At 35.9% G+C, this 21,851-nt stretch overlaps 1 protein-coding gene across 2 annotated transcripts in view; it reads right to left on the minus strand.

Annotated features, from left to right (window-relative positions):
• LOC113239150 (ecdysone-induced protein 78C) overlaps positions 1-21,851 on the minus strand; it is an 84,458-nt gene that overhangs the window by 11,770 nt on the left and 50,837 nt on the right. For both annotated transcript variants that reach the window (XR_003311168.1, XM_026476016.1), the window contains exons 2-7: positions 20,518-20,639; positions 9,991-10,132; positions 9,505-9,774; positions 9,241-9,419; positions 8,864-8,977; positions 48-227 (exon numbers count right to left, since the gene is read on the minus strand). Coding sequence is in view for 1 of the 2 variants with exons in the window: in XM_026476016.1 (XP_026331801.1) it covers positions 48-227; positions 8,864-8,977; positions 9,241-9,419; positions 9,505-9,774; positions 9,991-10,132; positions 20,518-20,639 (1,007 nt within the window). In the remaining variant the exon portion in view is untranslated. The remainder of the gene's footprint in view (positions 1-47; positions 228-8,863; positions 8,978-9,240; positions 9,420-9,504; positions 9,775-9,990; positions 10,133-20,517; positions 20,640-21,851) is intronic.

The raw sequence follows: 21,851 nt of genomic DNA on the forward strand, positions 1-21,851 counted from the left end.
GTAAGAATTGATACTAGCTATCAAAACTATATAATAAAATCGCTCACCAAATGTTGTATGGCATCAGTAGTGGCGCGGTACAATGTCGCGATGCGCTCTGGGTCGCTGAGCGCCGGGCGCTGCGGAAACAGCAGCAGAGAGCCGGTGAATATGGCCATCTCCTCCTCGGTCATCTGCAGCTTCATTACAGCTCGAATGTAGTCCAGCACCGCGGCCGCGAATGGAGGCTTTAAAAAATATGTACATCTTTAGAATCGGTCGTGAAACAAGATCCCAAAACTGCAATTTGAAACCACTGGTCATTGTAATTAAGTAAGTGAGGGTGCCTACAGCTCCGGTGCCTATCTGGAAAATAGGGAGGGTGCTTTACGTGGACCCCGGACGGCTCACCTAAGGCTCTTCTCGCATAACCACGAGGTTGATATCGAGAGGCAGTATAAACGAAATTTATGTAGAAAGATATGGGACTGGTTATTGTAATTCCAGTGAGTCTCCACTGAGATAAGATTGCAATTATGACAGTGTTTGTTATTCTCCTAAAATCTAGTTGCGATGGGAGTTAGGTCTCAGTAGTGTCAGTAAGGGCATTAATTCCCTCAATCACTAATGGTCAATGAGGTTTTACCAAAACTACCATGGAAATTACTATGCATATCTTAATTTTTATCTCGTTTATGTAAGTAGCAATTTAGTCTTCACATTAAATGTACTTTTCAACCGGCTTCAAAAAAGGGAGGAGGTTCTTAATTAGATTGAATTTTTTTTGTATATATGTTACGCGATAACTCCGGTATTTGTAAACAGGTTTTCATGATTCCGTTTTTTGTTGCAAAGAGGGTACCTCGGTAGCAGTCCCATTCAATTTTGAAGAAAATCATCCACTTCTAAGGGTGGCTGTTCACGCATGAGGATCCATTTTTATAAATAGCGCCTAAATTTTATTATAAGGAGCAATTATTTTAATGGTTGATTTTGCTATTCTCCAATTCAAGGCGTTTTTCTCTCAATGTACTTTGAGTGGTGAGAACCGATTTTTATTATCTCCTGTGTCAAGTCCCGTATAGTGGCGAACTAGGGGATGAATCCGGGTTTAGCCGATTTCAATGGTAATTATATGTAATTCCACGTACTTTTAAGGTCGGTTTTTTTAGTACTCTGTACTGAGATTATTTCTATGTGTGTTACGCGGTAACTGGGATTTGTGAACCGATTTTTATGATTCTTTTTTGTTGGAAAAAAGGGTATCTCAGATGTGGTTCCATTTAAATTTGAAGAAAATATTCCACCTCTAAGGGTGGCAAACTAGGGGATGAATGACTTTTGAGTCTGTACTGAGATTACTTCTGTCAAATATTTAGTAAACTGTGTAATCGCTTCGCCATTGAAGAGCAGACTACCTAAAATTGCAAACTTTTGTACGGCTTTTGTACGTTTAATATTCTAACAAATATAAGTCGAGTGGTTGATGGTGTCATCAGTTTATCGGTGCTCTAATGTACACTAGGTATGCAAACTTAATTTATTGACCTGTTTTGTTTTTTTTTGTACCTTTATTTCTTGTCACATAATTCCTTACATCCTCTAAGCATAATTCGTTCGTTTTCTAGAATTCCGTTTTTAATTTTGTTTCTTTATTTTTTCACAAAACTCGGGGAGCATATTATTAGTCCTAAATAAATATGGCTGTTAATAGAATATGAAAAAGAAAAAAAAAGTTGGCGTAGTGTTAATTCATCGAGTATATAACCAGAAATAGAGAGGAAATAAAGGCCATACATTTCTGGTAACTCATCAGTGATACATCACTTTTAAATATCAACTCTCTTCTGAACTGAAATTTCAAATTAGAAAGCTGAAAAAGTACAGCGCCATCAACTGACCTGTGTGTACGTGTCCGTGTATTCCAAAAATATTATGTATTAATAAATACAGAATATTCTTGGATACAATAATACAATAGTAATAAAGATAACATCTATAACAATGGCATGCTGTTCCATTCGGTGGTGTGGAGAAAAACAGCAAAACATCTAATTACAAAATTCATCATTAATAACAATTAAAATCTAGAAACAGGTACTAAGGTCTAAGGTGGTTAAATTCAAATAATTCTTAATATTTTTGAAGGGAGAGAACAATTCCATAATCTCAACTGTAAGGGAAGACTCTTTAGAAATAGAATTATGAATTGTAATGAAACAAAATTATAATTTCTTCTGAAATAAAATTATAAATTTTAATTAAATAAAATTAAAATTCTAAAATTATACATGCTTCGGTAATCAAATAAGGACATATTATATAATAAAAGTACTACAAAATTAGTTTTGTTGAACACAAATATATTATTTTGCTGATAAAAACGATTATCGGTACTATTAAGGAATTTTCCACGGGTACGACTTAAGCAACGATTGTCGATTCAGAGTGCTGAAAATTTCAAATCGAAATTACTGCTATAATCTTAGAATAATAACGCATAGAATGATAGTTTCATATCAAACGAACTGTCACATGTGAGGAAGAAATCAATTGCCATTGACGCTTTTTTGACACACGACTTGGGCCCCAGGTTTGTGTTAGTGTCATCTTATGGGGGAGCAGTGTGGATGCAACAACACTGTTTACCTACTACTAAAAAAAACTAATTTGAATACTTGTGAATATTGCCCAAAGCGATAGTTGCAAACCATAGTTCCAAGAACTAGAAATATCCCCTTCCATGTATTTACATTTTAGAAGCTTGCAAATTCGTACGCAAATATCCAGAATATTTGACAAGGCGAATTGATATTTCTACACGCTAAACACAAGAACATGACGATGAACAATGAACACATCGATTATATAACCAGAAATGAAAATGAAAATAGCTTTTATTTCTTTTTCTCAAAAGCTTAAATTAGAGTTCACGATTGGATCTTTCTAGTTGGTATCATCTACCTGTATCAGGAAGACCCGCTCTTCCGATATTCTCTAGTATACAGAAATAAACCTTAATTTGTTTCTATGATGATGTACTAAAAATTATTACAAGTTGAAGAATTTGTACATAATTTATGAGGTAATAATAATACTAACAATAATAACAACACACACTATATTTAACTTTACCCAAGATAATAATAACAAAAATTATAATATAATATGGGTACCTTAAGGGTGGGATATTTTCTCCGTTTCATCACAGTTGATTGATACTAACCAATTTTGTAAAGCTTTTTTACAATTATGCCACTGTAGATGTTAAATATTTATTTTTTTGTTTATAGTATTATACATACATGCCGGATTCACTGCACATTGCCTATGATCACGAGATGTCATTTCATTTGTTTGAAAACTATTCTGCCATATCATTACTATGACAACTGCGCACCGATTGGCCAGCCCGGATTCGAAACAATTGACGGGTGTCGTCGATTGTTTCACTTCCAATCAACGAGTTAACTTGGGCTTTGTTATAATGGGCGAAAATTACAAAATAAACATATCTAATAGGGTAAGGTTGCGTTAGGCGTCCTCCAGCGATATCTGGTCTCACATGCGTGGGAAGTAATATCTAGGAACATAAATTTGAAGTATTGAGTTAAGCGAGTAAACAAAAATAAACCGGCGGCCGGCCGACGTTCGTGTTGGGCAAAATATGAAAAAGTAAGTTTTTGCACTGTTTTCTTTAAAATTTGTTTTTCATTCGGAAGCTATTTCAAGAAACAATATGGTGGTAAACTTACTTTTTTGGTATTTGTCTATTTTTGACGTATTTTAGCATTTATTTAATCACAAGCAAACGGCAGATTTTTTAACGTTATAACCTTAGAATAATAACGCATAGAAACCTAGCCCGCACACGCTAAGTGAGGCAAATTGAAGCGCTCCCAAAGGGCCTACACGAACGGGCGGGCCATCAATGCTCAAGTTCAACTTGCACCGCGAACAGCACCAGAATTTTAGCTAAAAATGACGAATTGTGCGGTAAATGAGTGTAAAAATACGTCAGAGAAACATAAAATAGATAATAACATCACATTCCACAAGGAAGTAACGCGTTTCAACTTGTATTTTTATATAAATATTCACTAAAACCGAAAATTAACCTACTACTAAAACTAGCTACATGAATTTGATTTTTGCGTCACTTGTGACAGTTCGTTTGATATGAAACTATCATTCTATGCGTTATTATTTTTAGGTTATAACAGTAATTTTCAGCAAATTTTCAGCACTCTGAATCGACAATCGTTGCTTAAGTTGTACTCGCGGAAAATTCCTTAATCGTACCGGTACGACTTAGGAATTTACGAAAATTATTTCTTCGGTTTTATAAGCAAAATAATATATTTGTGTTCAACAAAACTAATTTTGTAGTCCTTTTATTATATAATATGTCTTTATTTCATTACCGAATCATGTATAATTTTAGAATTTTAATTTTATTTAATTAAAATTTATAATTTTATTTCAGAAAAAAATTATAATTTTGTTTCATTACAATTCATAATTCTATTTCTAAAGAATCTTCCCTTACAGTTGAGATTTTGGAATTGTTCTCTCCCTTCAAAAATATTAAGAATTATTTGAATTTAACCACCTTAGACCTTAGTACCTCTTTCTAGATTTTAATTGTTATTAATGATGAATTTTGTAATTAGATGGTTTGCTGTTTTTCTCCACACCACCGAATGGAACAGCATGCCATTGTTATAGATATTATCTTTATTAGAAAGAAAGAAGAAAGAAAGAAAGAATATTACTATTGTATTATTGTATCCAAGAATATAGTATCGTATATTTTTGGAATATACGGACACGTACACACAGGTCAGTTGATGGCGCTGTACTTTTTCAGCTGTCTAATTTGAAATTTCAGTTCAGAAGAGAGTTGATATTTAAAAGTGATGTATCACTGATGAGTTACCAGAAATGTATGGCCCTTATTTCCTCTCTATTTCTGGTTATATACTCGATGAATTAACACAACGCCAACTTTTCTTTTTTTTTTCATTTTCTATTAACAGCCATATTTATTTAGGACTAATAATATGCTCCCCGAGGTTTGTGAAAAAATAAAGAAACAAAATTAAAAACGGAATTCGAGAAAACGAACGAATTATGCTTAGAGGATGTAAGGAATTATGTGACAAGAAATAAAGGTACAAAAAAAAACAAAACAGGTCAATAAATTAAGTTTGCGTACCTAGTGTACATTACAGCACCGATAAACTGATAACACCATCAACCACTCGACTTAATTTGAACTCTTCTGGTCCACTCCTAATATCTATCAGTGCATATAAATTACCAAAATCGTTAGTAGATGAAAAAAGCGACATATATTTATAAAAAAAAAGAAACTGCTAATAAAAAATCTTATGCTGATTCGGAATTGATACAAAAGAATGATTTAAAACTTTAACTTTAATTTTGATTAAAAGTACGTCCTTTTCTCCAGTTCGCTGTGCCCTATACAGGGTCTACGATGATCCGTTAAAATAATGACCAAACACCTTGTAAAACACTGTAGAAAATGCAATAAAGTATTGAAATCTATAGGTCCCCGATTCTACGAACATCTACCCACAGACCTGAAAAGTGTTAGAAACGATGAAACGTTTTGTACCCGACTAAAAATCCTTTTATTGGATATTGAATTGTACAGTGTCGATGAGTTTCTTTTGAAACAATTTTAATTTTATTTTATTCGACAAGCAGTAGTTATACTACTTTATTTTATATTCATTATTATTATTATTATTTTTGTTACTGACGATCATAGTTATCCCTTGACATTGTATTTCCAATTGTAATATTGTGACATTGATAACATGAAATAAACGATTCTATTCTATTCTATTCTATTCTAATTGATCTTGAAACTATATTATATGTATATATGATATACAGTGCACCGGTCGTACACGGGTACACTCAGGCCCCGTCGAGTTCACTGCCCGCGTGCGGTGCATACGATTTAAAGACAATTTTGCAAAACTTTGCTAGATGCAATTAGTCAAATTATTGAACAGAATATTTTTTTTTAAATATTTGTTTTATTAATTACTTAAATATGGCGAGAAAGCAATCGACACATTTTATATTAAGAACGTAATTTTGATATTTTTTCAAGCTTATCGAATGTTACGATGAAATTACTCCACTAGTTTATAATTATTAATACAAAGATCGAACACTTGGAAAAATTCCTTCGATCCGGCTGGATTCGAACCAATGTCTTCCAGCAAACCGCGGCAGACGCCATCTAAGCCACGGAACGAATTAGCGGACCTCAGGAGTTTTTCTATGTACTTGTTGCTAAATTTAAAGAAAACCGGACACCTGTGACATTTCAGACCGTAATTTCCCCGATTCGGAAACGATACGAATAGGACGTAGCGCGCAAACGCTCTTAGGATGGCAAACTAGGAGATGATACTTACCGGTTTCAATAAAACTAGGCAAATAAATGTCATTTCACGAACTTTTGAAGTCGGTTCTTTTTTTATAAAAAAGTTACAATTATTGGTTTTTATTGACGAATTTATTTAACTTTTTTTTTGTTGTCACGAACAATTGAGTACGGTCGCATAGCAACGTTATAATAAGAACTATTTTTTCTGAAGTTTTAGGGTGGCAAAGGTTCGTACCGCCTCCGGAGAGAAGGTACGGCCATTACAACGTCTTTTCCCATTAGAGACCCACTATCATATACCTGAATCCCTGCCTGTTCCTCCTATAACAAAGTTGACCCCTGACCCCAATGTACCTGAGACTTCAACACCAAGCCGAATACCGAAAACGACTATGATTCGCTCTGGCCTGGCCGTGTATCACGGCCACCTGACAGGTTCACTTTTAAATAGAGTATTTATTTTTTTGTAATGACTTATCATTTATAATGTATGTTATATATGTTTATATTTTATGTTATATATGTTTATTATATATGTAAGTTATGTATGTTGATGACAAATAAAAATAAAGGTATTATAATAAATTTGAATAATGAATAAATGTTAATTATATACTACAAAGTTATGCTATTGTAATCTAATTAAATTCAAACTTTCAAGTGACATAATTTCTACTTCTTTCTATTCTACTCATAATATGACGTATTACTTCTTGTTACATGACATATATTTTTTAATTTTGTATTATTATTTGATAAATAACAATTTTAATTAATAATTGAAACCTCGGCCTACCTCTGCAGTTATTGTTATTCCTAATAAAAGGCTCATATGTGTAGCATTATTTTATATTTAAGACATGTATACGATATGTATGCAATAAATATATTGAGTATTGAGTATGTTTTGTCGAACCGGTTCCTTCTTCGTAGAGAGTGTCACGAACAATTGAGTACGGTCGCATAGCAACGTTATAATAAGAACCATTTTTTCAGAAGTTTTCTTTTGCAATTTAATTTCCAAGGATCCGTTAAATTTGTGTTGATCAGTAGAGGTTATAAAATGATTAAAAAATGATGAGATTCTAATTGTATTCTTTCCAGGGTGAGGCGTTACTTTACACCGGGACTTGCTTCAGCTGTACCAAGCACAAGTCCGATCCTGCACGGAGTACTGCTGCCACCTTTGGGATGGCTCTGCTACATATCAACTGGCCACTTCGGATCCAATTGACAACCGTGGCAAGAGGCTTGTAGGCGACTCGGAATTAGTGGAGGCGAAGCTGCAGAGCCTTGAACACCGACGTAAAGTTGCCTGCTTATCGGTATTTTACAGGATATATCACGGAGAGTGTGTGATGGAATTACACGATTTAATTCCGTCTTCCCCTTTCCATCACCGGGGGATTATACGTAGGCTTGGGTTCCACCCCTATGTTGTGGTTATTCCAAAGATTCGCACGAAGCGTTACGCTTCCACATTTATATGGCGAACGGCTATGGAGTGGTATTCCCTGCCTGCAGACTTGTTCCCTGAACGTTATAACTTGGGTCTTTTCAAGGCGAGAGTGAATAGGTATTAATTAGGTGTGCATGCTCCATCGTCGACTCCATCGTCACTTTCCGTCAGGTGAGATGGAGGTTAAATGCGCACATATATTTTATTTAAAAAAAGTATTTGTACGTATTAATGTATGTAACTAACAATAGCATAAGTAGCTTAAGTAACACCAGTGATTCAAGTTGGTACAAATACAAAAGTGTATTATTGTTATTATTTACATTTATTTTACATTTTCGCCTCTCATATGGCCTAAAAGATAAATTTTGAATTTTTAAACGGGAGAGGTGGTATTCTCCGTTATTGGCACAGTCGTATACTACGTGCGGTATCGAGCAAAATAATAAATTCTCACATGATATTCCCGGATTTTCCCATAAGAAGTAAAATATTCCCAAATAGAATATTGATCGACTTTAATTAAACGTTTGCAAGTCGATAATGATTTTTCGATAGATCATGGTACAACACTAAAGAAATCCGCCATTTGTTCAGTAAAATTTTTGTATAAGCATGTAAAATAACCTATTTCACCATACACGTTATCGCTCCGTTATTGTCTATGGGATCCGAAGCCCAATACGAAAGCGTTCTAGCTAATGAATTGCGGACGGATCGTTTTGATTTCGTACGCAGCTGCGGTTGTATATTTTGAGAGTAGACCTTCAGGACCGCCTTCTGAATTTGTGCTGGAAGCGACGCGCCGCAGAAATCCAACAGCCTTACCTGCTAGCTAGCTATTATTATCATTGTAATGAGTAAATCAAACATACATGTAAGCCAGGGACCGTCGTGGATTGGACAAAACAATAGGACTACTACGCTTTCAACTTTTTTTACGTTTTACGACGTAATATGCTTGACAATGGAGGCTAATCTAAACATGTACTCACATCATAAGCAATCTCGAGCTGATGGCGCGAAATGGCGGTGCCATCATCAAACACGATGCAATCGTGTGTGGAGATCCGGCTCGCACGGGTCAGCCACACTTCGAAGAACCCTAGCTGTAAACGTCACATTTCAACTTATACTAGTTCTATTGTTAAGTCGAAACAAGAAAAGGTATATGCCGCAATGTAGCAGTTCGCATAAAGTTGCAATGATTATTGGAATGAAAAATATCGCATAGCAGAATAATTCGCATTGTGGCAACTACTTAATCTAAAACAACAAAGTTTTATATCGTGAACCGTACGAAAAAAAATTCACAACGCGATTTACGCTTATCGATCGCTTCCATCAGAAACCAAAACTTTGCCGATCGTACCTTTATGAGTATGAGCTGGTCATCCTGCGGCAGCGAGTGGAAGCCAGGGAGGCGCTTGGCAAACTCGACGACTTGCTGCACGGCAGGTGTCATGCGCACTGCCACGTTGTGCCACAGAAGTGACCGTATATCAGTCTCGCGATCGGTTGTCGAGCTCGCCGCCTCCTCTCCACCGCTACCTGTGAACCAAAAATAAGTCGTGTCTGGTTTTCAACTACGGCGTCTACAGCTGGACAAACTCGAGAAACTGCAAAAAGTTGCCACCTTCGTTATCGGAATCATCATTCTTCAGAATAATATTCTGACGTTGCAGAGTGCGCTTCAGTTCTTCAGTATAGGTGTTATTGTTGCGATGGGCGGCCGTCACCATCCTGGTCAACTCCTTCGCTACACCTTGACGGAGGGTTTCGGAATCCATTTCCTCGACTCCCGGCAATGGCACCACACCGGACGCGTGCAGGTTCCGGGCGAGGTCCGGCATGTTGTCCTGGTTGACGTCTCTTGTCCGCTTCGGGACGCGTCCGTACCTTACAGCTGCAAACATGTTCGTTAGTTAAACTGTATCGGCAATATGTCTAAACGAATTGGGTCGGTGCATCTGACTGCATAATGCCACTCGTGCTGGGAGCTCGACCGTTCAATTGGAAAATAGACGTGCCGGTATATCACACGCGTTCGTTGCTCTAATTTTGCCCCCGACTTACGGTCGGCGAGCAACAAATTTAAATTAAAATGCATGCACATACTCACAGTCGCGGCTCATACCGACGGTTAGACACTTCTTAAACCTGCAAAACTGACAGCGGTTCCTGTTGAGCCGGATCACAACGCACTTCCCGTCACGGAGACAACGGTACTCTATTTGCTTTTGGATGCTTCGCCGGAAAAAACCCTAATAACAAAAAAAAATATATGTCTGAAACACGTGAAGCTAAAACTAAGAATTTTATAAATTTAGCTTTACAGGAGTGAGAGAGAGACAACAACTCAGAAAACGAAGTTGAGATTTGTGACTATATTAAATAAATACAATAATCTGCCAAACAACAACAGAAATTGCTTTGTCTCGTATTAGGTAAGTTCCTATACTATGAGTACCAGTGCAACGGAATTAACTCTGGAGCACTTCCCAGAACAAAGTTATTTACCAATGCGGTTCTACCGGGAGTCGAACCCGGCACCACCTCATTACACAGTATAAACTGTTGGGCCACCGAGGTCGTCAAATTGCCTACTAAGTGCAAATATTTACCAATTTTCAGTTAAATAATTAAATATATACACCAGTGTTGTTGTTAATGTTGTTTTTACACGTCAGCGGATGTTGATTTTTATACCTTAACATCAGCGGATGCTGATTTATTGTATTTAAAATAAACGCTAATAATGTATATTCTACTGAATCTATATCTACGTGAAAACGCTTTCCATTTTCTTTAGTATCGCAATAAAATATTTTTTTTATTTTGTTACATTTATTAACAAAAGAATCAATCTGCACAGCTGTGCTCCTTTTTCGTTTTTTTACAGTCTGCTTCTGGAAGGTTTGTAAATTATTCCAGGTTGCCTTTATCATGTCACGATGCGAACATCCACAATGAATACCAGGAACGATGAATGCGGATATTTTAATTTACGCAGATTATCAGCGGATGTGGATGCAGATACTGATATTCGCAACAACCCTGATACAGACATATTATGATAGACTGACAACTAGGTACTTAGCGATTAATAGACTGTAAGCTCATAATGTAACAATATAATCTTAGACATACTAGTTTAGAGAGAAGGCTAGGTACGCACAATATGACGAGAGAGAGACGAGATACACTAAAGAACAAAATTACAAGAGAACGGTAAACTAGCAAAAAATAGAGATGCGCCGAGTACTGGTTTGCTACTCGGTACTCGGTGTACTCGGTCGTTTTTTTACTACTCATACTCAGCCGAATAACTCGGTTCATGAGAAGAGTACTCGGTGAAAATAACGCATTACAGCTATAGACATAATAAAGTAAAACCAACAGTATATTTAAAATAATCAAAACAGATTTATTACTACAAATTCTAGACAACTGTAACATTTGTAGTAATTTTGTTATTTAAAAAGAAAGTTTACACTATTAATATTTAAAATGTAACAAAGGCAAGTTATGATGTAGGAATACAAGGCTTTCTGTGCGTTCAGGCAATAGTCTGTTCCTTTTTTCTTCATACACATTCCCCGCTTCGGAAAATAACCGCTCGCCATATACAGTGCTTGCAGGTGCATATAAAAACACTCGTGCTAACTGTGCCAGTTTTGGATATCTTGCTTTATGCCCTGCCCACCATTGGAAAGGACTCTAATAGGTCTAATCCTAGAGCAATGGGACTTTTAGGATCATCGCATTCCGGTTATAATGAACCGTTAAATACACAGATCGAACATATAGAAAAATGTCTTCGACTCGATGGGCCTTGAACCCAAGACCACGCTGTATCGTAGCGCTGCTTTAACCAACTGAGTTACAGGTCAAGTTATCGAGTTGTCGAAATTTTGCTGTTTTTTTTTTAATTTATTTAATACTTTTTACAATGGCTTATTACATGCATGCTGTAGCTCAAAAAACCACCAAGGGTTTATCTGTCCACAGCGACGTGTTTTCGTTATAGATCTTTTGTACTGGATTTTTCGGCATTCAGCTCTAATGACATCTAGTGAGAGATTTTAGAACTTTCTCACCGCAACCGGTACCTTTACAGGTGCCTCAAGCTAGCTTTTTATCAAATTTAATTTGAAATTTCTGATGTGGACACCCGTGTCTTGCAGTTGGAGGTAATAAATGGATTGTTGATGATGATAAACTAGTGACTTGTATAGGTTACTATATATTGACATGTTTTATTTTATTCCCAGTTACTTGATTGTCAAGTATCAACAATACTTATAATTTTATTAAATGTCCCAAAGAAGTTAATCAATGTTTACCAATTAAATAAGGCACGTACTAAGTAAAAAGATCATTTTAAATTTGCAGCAGGCAATAAGAACTAAACGGTCGTCGTTTTTAATTGACCCTTTTCTCTGAGATTATCTAATACATCAGGAAGATGGTTTGAAACAACTTTTTCATAAAAAATATTAATTTTTTTAATATTATTTAAATTAATTATTTATTATAAGGAGCAATTACTTTAATGGTTGATTTTGCTATTCTCCAATTCAAGGCGTTTTTCTCTCTCAATATACTTCGAGTAGTGAGAACCGATTTTTATTATCTCCTGTGTCAAGTCCCGTATAGTGGCGAACTAGGGGATGAATCCGGGTTTGCGCACTTTCCGGTAACTGATTTCAATAAAACTTATCAAATAGATATACCTAATTCCACGACTTTTAGGGTCGGTTTTTTTAGTACTCTGTAGTGAGATTATATTTATCGTGGACGACTAATCGTATTGTATACTACATGTGAACAACTTCATTTAAATATACAAGTCACGACACTTTAACGCGCCCTTTCATCTATTTGTCCAGTTTTGTTGAAATCGGTTAACGGAATATAGGTGAAATATAATAACTGGGTTCATCCTCTAATTTGCCGCCGTTAGGGGTGGGATATTTTCTTCAAATTCGAATGGGACCACAACTCAGGTACATCCTTTCTAACAAAAAAAATAATTAAATCGCTTCAATAATCTCGGAGTAATCGGGTTACATACAAAAAATACAGTCTAATAGACAACTTCCTCCTTTCTTGATGTCGGTTAAAGATAACAAATCATGAACATGAATTCCGGTCACAGGGATACCGTAATAAAAGAATAATATAATACTGGTCGTTGTGGCGTTCTTTGGGTGCGACCTATGTTCAGAACTGGACGTCTATTTTGCTGGAGCAATTATGATGATGATTTACATGAATGGTCATTAGTTTAAGTTAACATAGTCTAAGATTCGAATCCATCGCGACGCTCCTGCACAGGGGGTCTAGGTCGGAAACAACTTCTGTCAATTAAGTAATACACTTTATATATTTTTAACCGACTTCAAAAAAGGAGGAGGTTCTCAATTCGACTGTATGATCTATTTTTTTTTTGTATATATGTTACGCGATAACTCCGGTATTTGTGAACCGATTTTCATGATTCTTTTTTTTAGCAATTATTTAGTTGATTTTGCTATTTCATCAATTCAAGGCGTTTTTCCCTCGATATACTTTGAGTAGTGTCGTAGTGAGAACCTATTTTTATTATCTCCAGTATCAAGTCCTGTATAGTGGCGAACTAGGGGATATTGCAATGAAACTTAGCAAGTAGACGTAATTCCACGTACTTTTGAGGTCGGTTTTTTTAGTACTCTGTACTGAGATTATTTGTTTTGTGTTTTTGTTTCGCAATTATTTATTTATGTTTCACGTAGAATGTCATGATTATGTTTCCTTTTTTCTTTTGTTTTCTTTCGTTTTCTTTTTTTTTCTTTTGTGGTGTCATTGTTGTAAGCAAAAATAATGTATTTTCTTTCTTTTCTTTTCATTCAATAAATGTTAAAGCACGCGAGATGTTACGCTACTGCCAGTGACAATGCGATCGACAACAAAATAACAAACCCCGTTGACATTGCTCATGCTTTTTAATACCTTTTTTGTTGCATTGAGAAATAACTTGACGCAATCAGAAAACAATGATATGATTGAATCGCTCGCTAACCCTAAGTTCTTGTCACCTACATTGTGAAGACGAAGTAAATGTAGAAGTGATGTCATTGAAAAACTCCAACTCGGAGGGTTATGACAAAATTGGCACTAACATAGTTAAAGCCAGTGTTAATGAAATTATATAAATATCTATTAAATTAATTTATGATTTCGTTCAGGGGGCCTACCACAAACTCACACAATTTACTCCTAAAAAATTAGAAAGAAAAGGTTCAAAAGGTTCAATTTTGCAACGGATGAGGGCCTATTTGGGAAATCATTGACAATACGTTGTTATTTTCTAAACAACAAATAATGCAAGGATTTTAAATTATTACCTACAATCAACACATATGGTGTTCCGCAAGGAAGTGTTATAGAGCCGATTCTATTTCTATTGTGTATAAATGGCATTATAGACAGAACAAATCACTAATCCACATCCATTATGTGACGACGTATCCATTACCGTAATGTCTAGTGGAAAGGAAACAACAACTCGAGATCACAGACTAGACATAAATATCACAATTGAATTAAATAAAAATGATAAAATGGCTACAATTAAAATCTAAATGCTAACATAATCAAATCAAGTTATACCCAATTTAATGAATTGAAATATATTAAATATAATTTCAATTGAAATGTCGATACATTCAAGAAATGTCACACAGAGAATTCCTTGGAGTAAACATAGCTGGAGAATAACCTTGAGACTCATGTCGAGTATCAATAAGTACATGTATGCCTTAGAAAAGTGAAAAAATATTACAAATAAGACATCTGTCATAACGACATATAGAGTAGAGGCCATACCAAGTTACAAGACACATAAATAGTATATACTGATAGCGGGTTTAATTGCAGAAAAGAATGCTCTAGAGCGATTTATGAAATATCCGGAATTTGAATGAAACTTACGCACTCTTCTTTCTGGACCTTAGTTTGTTGTCGGTACTGACATTATATAAACGAAAACAACATGATGACATTTTTTATACGACTTTGTAAAAATGAATACTAATCTTACAATCTTTTACCATCTTTCGGGTAACTTTGAAATTGCATCAGTTGAGCTCTGAGAGTCGTTTCATGGTTTTCGTTAACAAAGTCATATCCATTCAAAGAATTTTGTAAACACCGAAATAAGTGAAAATCTGACGGTGCTTTGTCGAGTGAATAGGGTGGATAAGGTAACACGTACCAACTAAACTGCGACAGTTATTAACGGTCCATCGCTTCTAGTCGCTTTTCGTGTTGTTTTTTTTAAATTAAAACTTCCCCCACTATTCTTTTTTTTATACAAGTGACGGGAGGAACAAGTCGTGCGCCTGGTGGTATGCGACATTATGTGGTCTGTGGGCACGCCTATCGATAACGGTTGCAGTGCCATTCAGAGCTTTAAATCGCAAAGATCTTATGGGCACTGTCATTGCGACCCTAAGACATAAAAGTCCCATGTGCCTGTAATTTCACCAGCACCCTTCTAAACAGGAACGCAGTAATGGCAGAAATAGGTAAGGTGGTAGTACTCAATATTCTTAATATTAACAAAATAATACTTAATATTTTTATTTTTAAATGACCATAGACAATACATTTAAAATAAAACATTTCTCTTTTTGTTTAAGTTAGCTAGTGGCAAGAACCGCACGGAGTTTTTGGCAAAACCATAGGCATTACTTTATAATATTTCTATGTCTGCTAAATATAGAAGACGTTGTTTAAAACTGTGTTTATCATCAATATGTGATGAGATTAAAATTATTGCATTCGAAATAATTGAAAACCTGTACAAATGGTTTAATGAAAATAATTTCTTACAAGATGTAAACTATATCTATGAATGCAAAAGATCATAACGTACTATATTATAAATGAGAAAGTAACTCTGTCTGTTACGTTATCACCTAAACCACTGAAACAAATTTAATAAATTTTGGTATAGAGATAGATGGAGCTTATGAGAAGGACATAGACTAGTTTTTGTCATAAAAATAAACCTTAAATAGGGTGAAATAGAGGATGAGTTTGTACAGAGAACCAATCATTTCTCAAGTAAGGGATCTGAAAATTCATATTTATGCATTTTGTAAGAAATAATTGTCATCGCTTTTGATCAATTATCCCCCATGGTAAAGTATGGGATGAGTAGGTTACACTAAGTACTTTTTTTTATAGTATCAAGAAACGGGACGAGCAAGTCGTGAGGCTGGTGGTAAAGCTACTCACCTGTCCATAACAATTGCAGTGCCACTCAGAGCTGTAAATCGCAAAGACCTGAGGGGCACTGCCACTGCTCCCGTCACCCAGAGACATAAGTTGTAATTTCACCAGCACCCTTACGTAACACGCGTTTGCATTTCATGGCGGTTATATTAAAAGCTTTCTTCAGATTCCGAGTACTCGGAGCTTTGCGCAGTCTAGCATCTGCCCATGCTTGGTACGCGGACTGCTTTCGTGGTTCAGCACGACTGCAGTGAGCGTTAAACCATGGACGAGCTTGGGGTCCATTGGGTACATCGGAGTAAGGTATGTAATACTCCATACCCAAACGCAAGACCTCTACAGCATCAGCACAGCTCGACGAGTCTCCTGAAGAAAAGCAAACCTGCCAAGGATATGACGCAAAGAAATGGCGCATTTCATCCCAATCTGCTAACCTGTATCGCCACACCCGTCTTATACCACTAAGGCTCTGATCGGGTGGGGAGTATACGGATACAGTTTTCACCAGACCATGGTCGGAAGTACCCTGTGGGGCATCCACAACTTAGCGTTAACGCAAGTTTACGCGTCTCTCTCCCAGCATGATCGGTCATCTGGTGTGGGAACAACCATTCTTGATGGTGTGCATTAAAGTCCCGCAGAATGATTAGTTGCGCCGCTGGGTACCTATGCTGAATCTCATCAGACGTCTCACTCAGTTTTTTTATAAAAAATAAGTGCGCATTTGACCTCCGTCTTAACTTATGGAAAGTGATAATGAGGTCGATGATGTAGCATGCACACCTAAATAATGCCTATTCACTCTCGCCTTGGAAAGGTCCAAGTTATAAAGTTCGAGGAACAAGTCCGCGGGTAGGGACTTCCACTCTCTAGCCATTCGCCACATAAATGTGGAAGCAAAACACTTCGTGCGAATCCACGAATGGGAATATCCACCACGTAGGGGTGGGATCCCAGCCCACGTCTAGTCCCCCGACGATGGAAAGGGGAAGGCGGGATCAAATTATGCAATTCCATCGCATACTCTTCGTGATACATCCTGTAGAATACCGATAAGAAGGCAACTTTACGGCAGTGTTCAAGGCTCTGCAGCTTCGCCTTTACTAATTTCGGGTCACCTATAAGCCTCTTGCTACGCTTGTCGATTGAATCCAAGTTGGGCAGTTGGTTTTTAGCAGCGCCATCCCATAAGTGGCAGCAGTACTCCATACACGACCGGAGTTTTGCTTGGTACAGCTGAAGCAACTGTCCCGGTGTGAAGTGTTCTTTGCGATTTAAAGCTCTGAGTGGCACTGCAACTGTTATAGACAGGCGTGTAGCTTACCATCAGGCGCACGACTTGTTTGTCCCGTCCCTTAATATTATATGTATATAGATTTAGATTTTAGATTTATATATTATCTTGTAAACTTTACATTATTATATACAATATGTTGTATTACAAGAATCGTTACAAATAGTAATAAATGTTACATTTCAAAAAATTACTAATATCCAGTAGGGGAACGTGGGGTATTGGGAGCCCGCGGGTAATGAGAGCGGTGTTAAACTGGACTTTCCCAATGCTCGTATTTGTGCAAACGGTACTCCTATGTCTTCGTCAACGTTCGACAAGGTTCGAGTCCCGTGGGCGCCCCCGTAGAACACCGCGTTTAGTCGTATGAGATGATTGTGTGTTTTTCGCTCCGCGCTTATAAAATTTGCTAAATTTCATCATCCCAGATAAGCATTAAAATGCATAGATGCTACATTGTATTTACAGTAGCTATGTCACCATATCTATCAAATTTTAGATGTTTTGCTTGAAATCACAATAAAAATAGAAATGTTTTTACTGTTTTATTTCTTTTTCAATTCGATGTTACGCGGGTAATGAGAGCTATTTGGCTCTCCTTATCTCATTGCAATATTCACTGGATATTCCTTTAACACTTTCTTGTTTATTTTCATTACTTTTTAACTTATATATTTTATTACTTTATTTGTTTTTTTCAGACTGATTATATATAATGGCTCCCATTTGACATACGGGATTCTTACCGGCTCCCATTTCCCGAACTTTGGGGTAATGAGAGCGAATGACATGTTTTAGTTTTTTCTGTTTTAACGAAATATTTTATTTAAGTTTCGTATTTTTTCTGTGATTATTTAGTACCCAGATATGTGAAGCGTACGTTCATAACTAATAACAATTTAAATTGCATAAATTATGACTTTTATTGTCAATTTTCCTTAGTAGGCTCCCATTCCCCCACGCTCCCCTACAAGTTTTGTACTACGTAATTTTAACATAGTCATGTGAAATCATGTAGGAACATATTAAATAATATAATAATAATTATGTCAATATAATGATTGTATGCATAATGTGTATGTAATGTATTCATTTCTGTAAAATAATATGTATACCTAATAATCAATAAATTACAACATATATTACAAGACCATGTCCCTATATTCTTCAGTGGAATAATACGCATTATCCAACAAAAAGTCTTTCAGTCGGCGGTTTCATCATTAGGCTAATTATTTAAGTCAACGGTTAGGTGCTCATAATAAGCCGGGCCGATTAACGCGGATTTTTTTCAGTGAGTTCTAACCGTCGCGGTACGACCCTCAGTCGTGCTGTGGAGCGAGTGTTATAACGGCTTTCATGCCTTCCAAAGTTGTGTAAGTTTTTTCGTATGAATGTGATTATTCCATATAAATGCTACGAATACATGGTCATTATCCTGTGTCTCACAAATAAGTCCCTACAAGAGGCTCTTCGTGTTACTCCGGCAAGTAACCTCAGTGCTCGTTTCTGAATAATGAATACCCTGTCAGAATCAGTGGAGTCATCCCATAGAATGGTACCATACGACATTATGAAAATATATAAATATAAATATATATGAAAATATGTTTGGCGTAGTATGGAATTTGTAACGACAGGTTTTAATTGTTTAGTGCATAAGTCGCATTACTTAGTCTACTTAGAATTTATATGACGCTTCCAAGTTAAATTTTCATCCAGAATGAATCCTAAGAACTTACTGTGATCAGTTATGCGCATTGGACTATCCAAACACGTTGGCCTCGGGATTGATCTACCATAGTATAATATTAATAAATGTTATAAAAAATAAAAATATTTTTTTTTCCTTACTCAGGACACTGAGTCAATGTTCTAAGATTTTATTTAATTTTTTTTTATTTAGAAATTATTAATGAAAGAATTTATTATATATATGACAATTCGCTAGACTTAATTTTTTTTATTTCATTATAAGAAATAAAAACGACCGCTCTGAAACGCACCTGGATCTATTTGTTAATAACATGAATACAAGCGTTAGTATTTTACATTTTACGATTGAGCAAAATCATTTGTACTAAAGAACATAGAAAAAATATAAATATTTAAACTTAGTACAATTCATCTTATCAATAAAATGCTTGGCGGAATGTCTTTTTTATTTTTTCGTCACAAACAATTTCTCCATGAAGCAAAATATACTGTCTACAATATTCAAATTCCCTTTGTGTCTCGTATAATTGTGAAACGCTCCGTATTCACTCACGGGTGCTTTTGTTTCCTACTAAATTACAACGTCTTGGCGCAAACATTATTAATTTTTAACCGAAAAGAGAACATTTTGAACGAGGAAAATAACGAGGGCTAATGTTTCTAAACGAATGTTGTCTCGATCAAGAACGCACGCTCGTGTCATCGCCCATAAGGTGCTTTTCCACTGGCGAGTCGAGACGAGACGAAGATTGAAATTTATGTCACAAAATTGAAGAGCTCGCTATTAATGCCATTTTGCGCTAGCGGATGGCATCTTTGATGCACCGCGCTAGACGCGGCTTCAACGGTTTTTTAAAAGTATTATCAGACAGACATCTTCAGACAAGGTCTGAAATATATTTTTTTACATTTATCATTATTATTAATAATATCAAACACGAGTTTGTGAGGTACGTGCTATTTGAAATTTTAAAATAATAACGCACATACTCAACATAGCCTCGCACTAGGGAAACCCTGTTTCGCGGGTGCTATGGACATAGACAACCACAAATTACACCCAAACTCACGAGAGAAATAAATTTAGGCTATACGCCAACGCAGGAAACGAACCATGGTAATCGGCCACTGAGGCAGTTAAGTTAATAAAGACGGCTTCATCTGATTTTTCTTCCGTAAACATATTTAATAATGATAATTTACGGTAAATGTTATTTCTGTCGCGTGTTTATCGCTAGGCGAACTGATAATAATAATGGCCATTTTTGGTGGAAATATTCCGGAGAGATTTCAATTCCCTTCTCGCCTCGCCGGTGGAAAATCATCTTTACACGTAGCAATAATATGTTCAAATACCTTGCAACCCTCGCAAGAGGTGACCCCGTAGTGATAGCCGGAGGCCTTGTCGCCGCACACTTTGCACGGAGCCGATGCCTTGCCGCTGCCGGAGCTTGCGCTGTCCGCTCCGTATTGTCGTTCTGCAACAACATTACCATAATAACTATAGGATATTGAACGAAATTTAAAAAATATATCAGCTGGTGAGAGGTAAAAAAACTTTCAGTGCCAAATACAAATTTTTACTACAGCGGATTTTAATCAGAATGAGGCTCTTTATTAGGCATTGAAAATGTATATTTAAGGTCAAATAATTTGACGACATAGGGATATTTTATGGTATACCGAGTTATATGATAAACAATGACATGCCTGACAACATTTATTTCTATGCTATTTTTTTTAAAGTTGATTTCAGAGAAAAAAGTTTCTTTTTGTACGGCGATATACACATTTTATTTATTATCTCAAAATATACGAACACTCACGCTTGACCACAGTCTGAATACTTTTTTGCACAAGGCATATTGTGTGTGGTGCCAAGTTTTCAGAGAACACATTCACAGAGATTTTTTCTATAAGGAATAATAAAATATATTCTTCCAAATAACAGCCTATTCAGATAAATGTTTAATGCATTATGAAAATTGAACAAACTTTCTTAAGTTTCAAGGTTTTTTTTATAATAATACGAAGTTACGACGACGAGATAATTTCTCTAGGTCTGATTTGTACCCTGATATTTCAACTTAGGCGGTATTCGTGTTTATGAACCAGAAAAAAAGTAAAAAAAATGACACTGTAAGTTTTAAAATTTAGAAATTATTTTGACAATTACACGCGTGAAATTCAGTACAATCAGAGAACACAAAAGTAACGTACGGTGTTGCGAGGCGCCTGAATTAGCGACAACCACAGACATATATCTAGATATACATGTCTGTGGCGAAAACCCTTACATCGCGTAAATGTTGCAGGAGCGGGGGACTTAATAGTTGCTCAAATTTAAATAACAAAAATCGACATTCTATCGTGTCAAAACAAAACACTGCGAGGTTCAATACAGTGTTTTGTAACTCCATAACAACAAGAATATTTCGGCTGTTAACGAAGAAAAAGAAATTTATTCGTTTCTCAATAAAAATAACTTACTTTCCAAACTAAATTTATAAAGGCTATATAGATTACACCAATTGTAATAGAGATGTAATTTAAAAATTTTAAACTGTACCATAAATAAAAATAACTATATTTTTGTGTAGTTATGATTGCATGTGTAGGTGTTAATTCTATTTGAGAGTGTGTGTGAGCGTAAGGTGTTGTTCGTTTCATATGTTATTTTTCCACATCTG

This window comes from Hyposmocoma kahamanoa, unplaced genomic scaffold (genome assembly GCF_003589595.1).
Source record: "Hyposmocoma kahamanoa isolate Upper Pololo Valley unplaced genomic scaffold, ASM358959v1 99702, whole genome shotgun sequence".
In the NCBI taxonomy this organism is placed as follows: Eukaryota; Metazoa; Arthropoda; class Insecta; order Lepidoptera; family Cosmopterigidae; genus Hyposmocoma; species Hyposmocoma kahamanoa.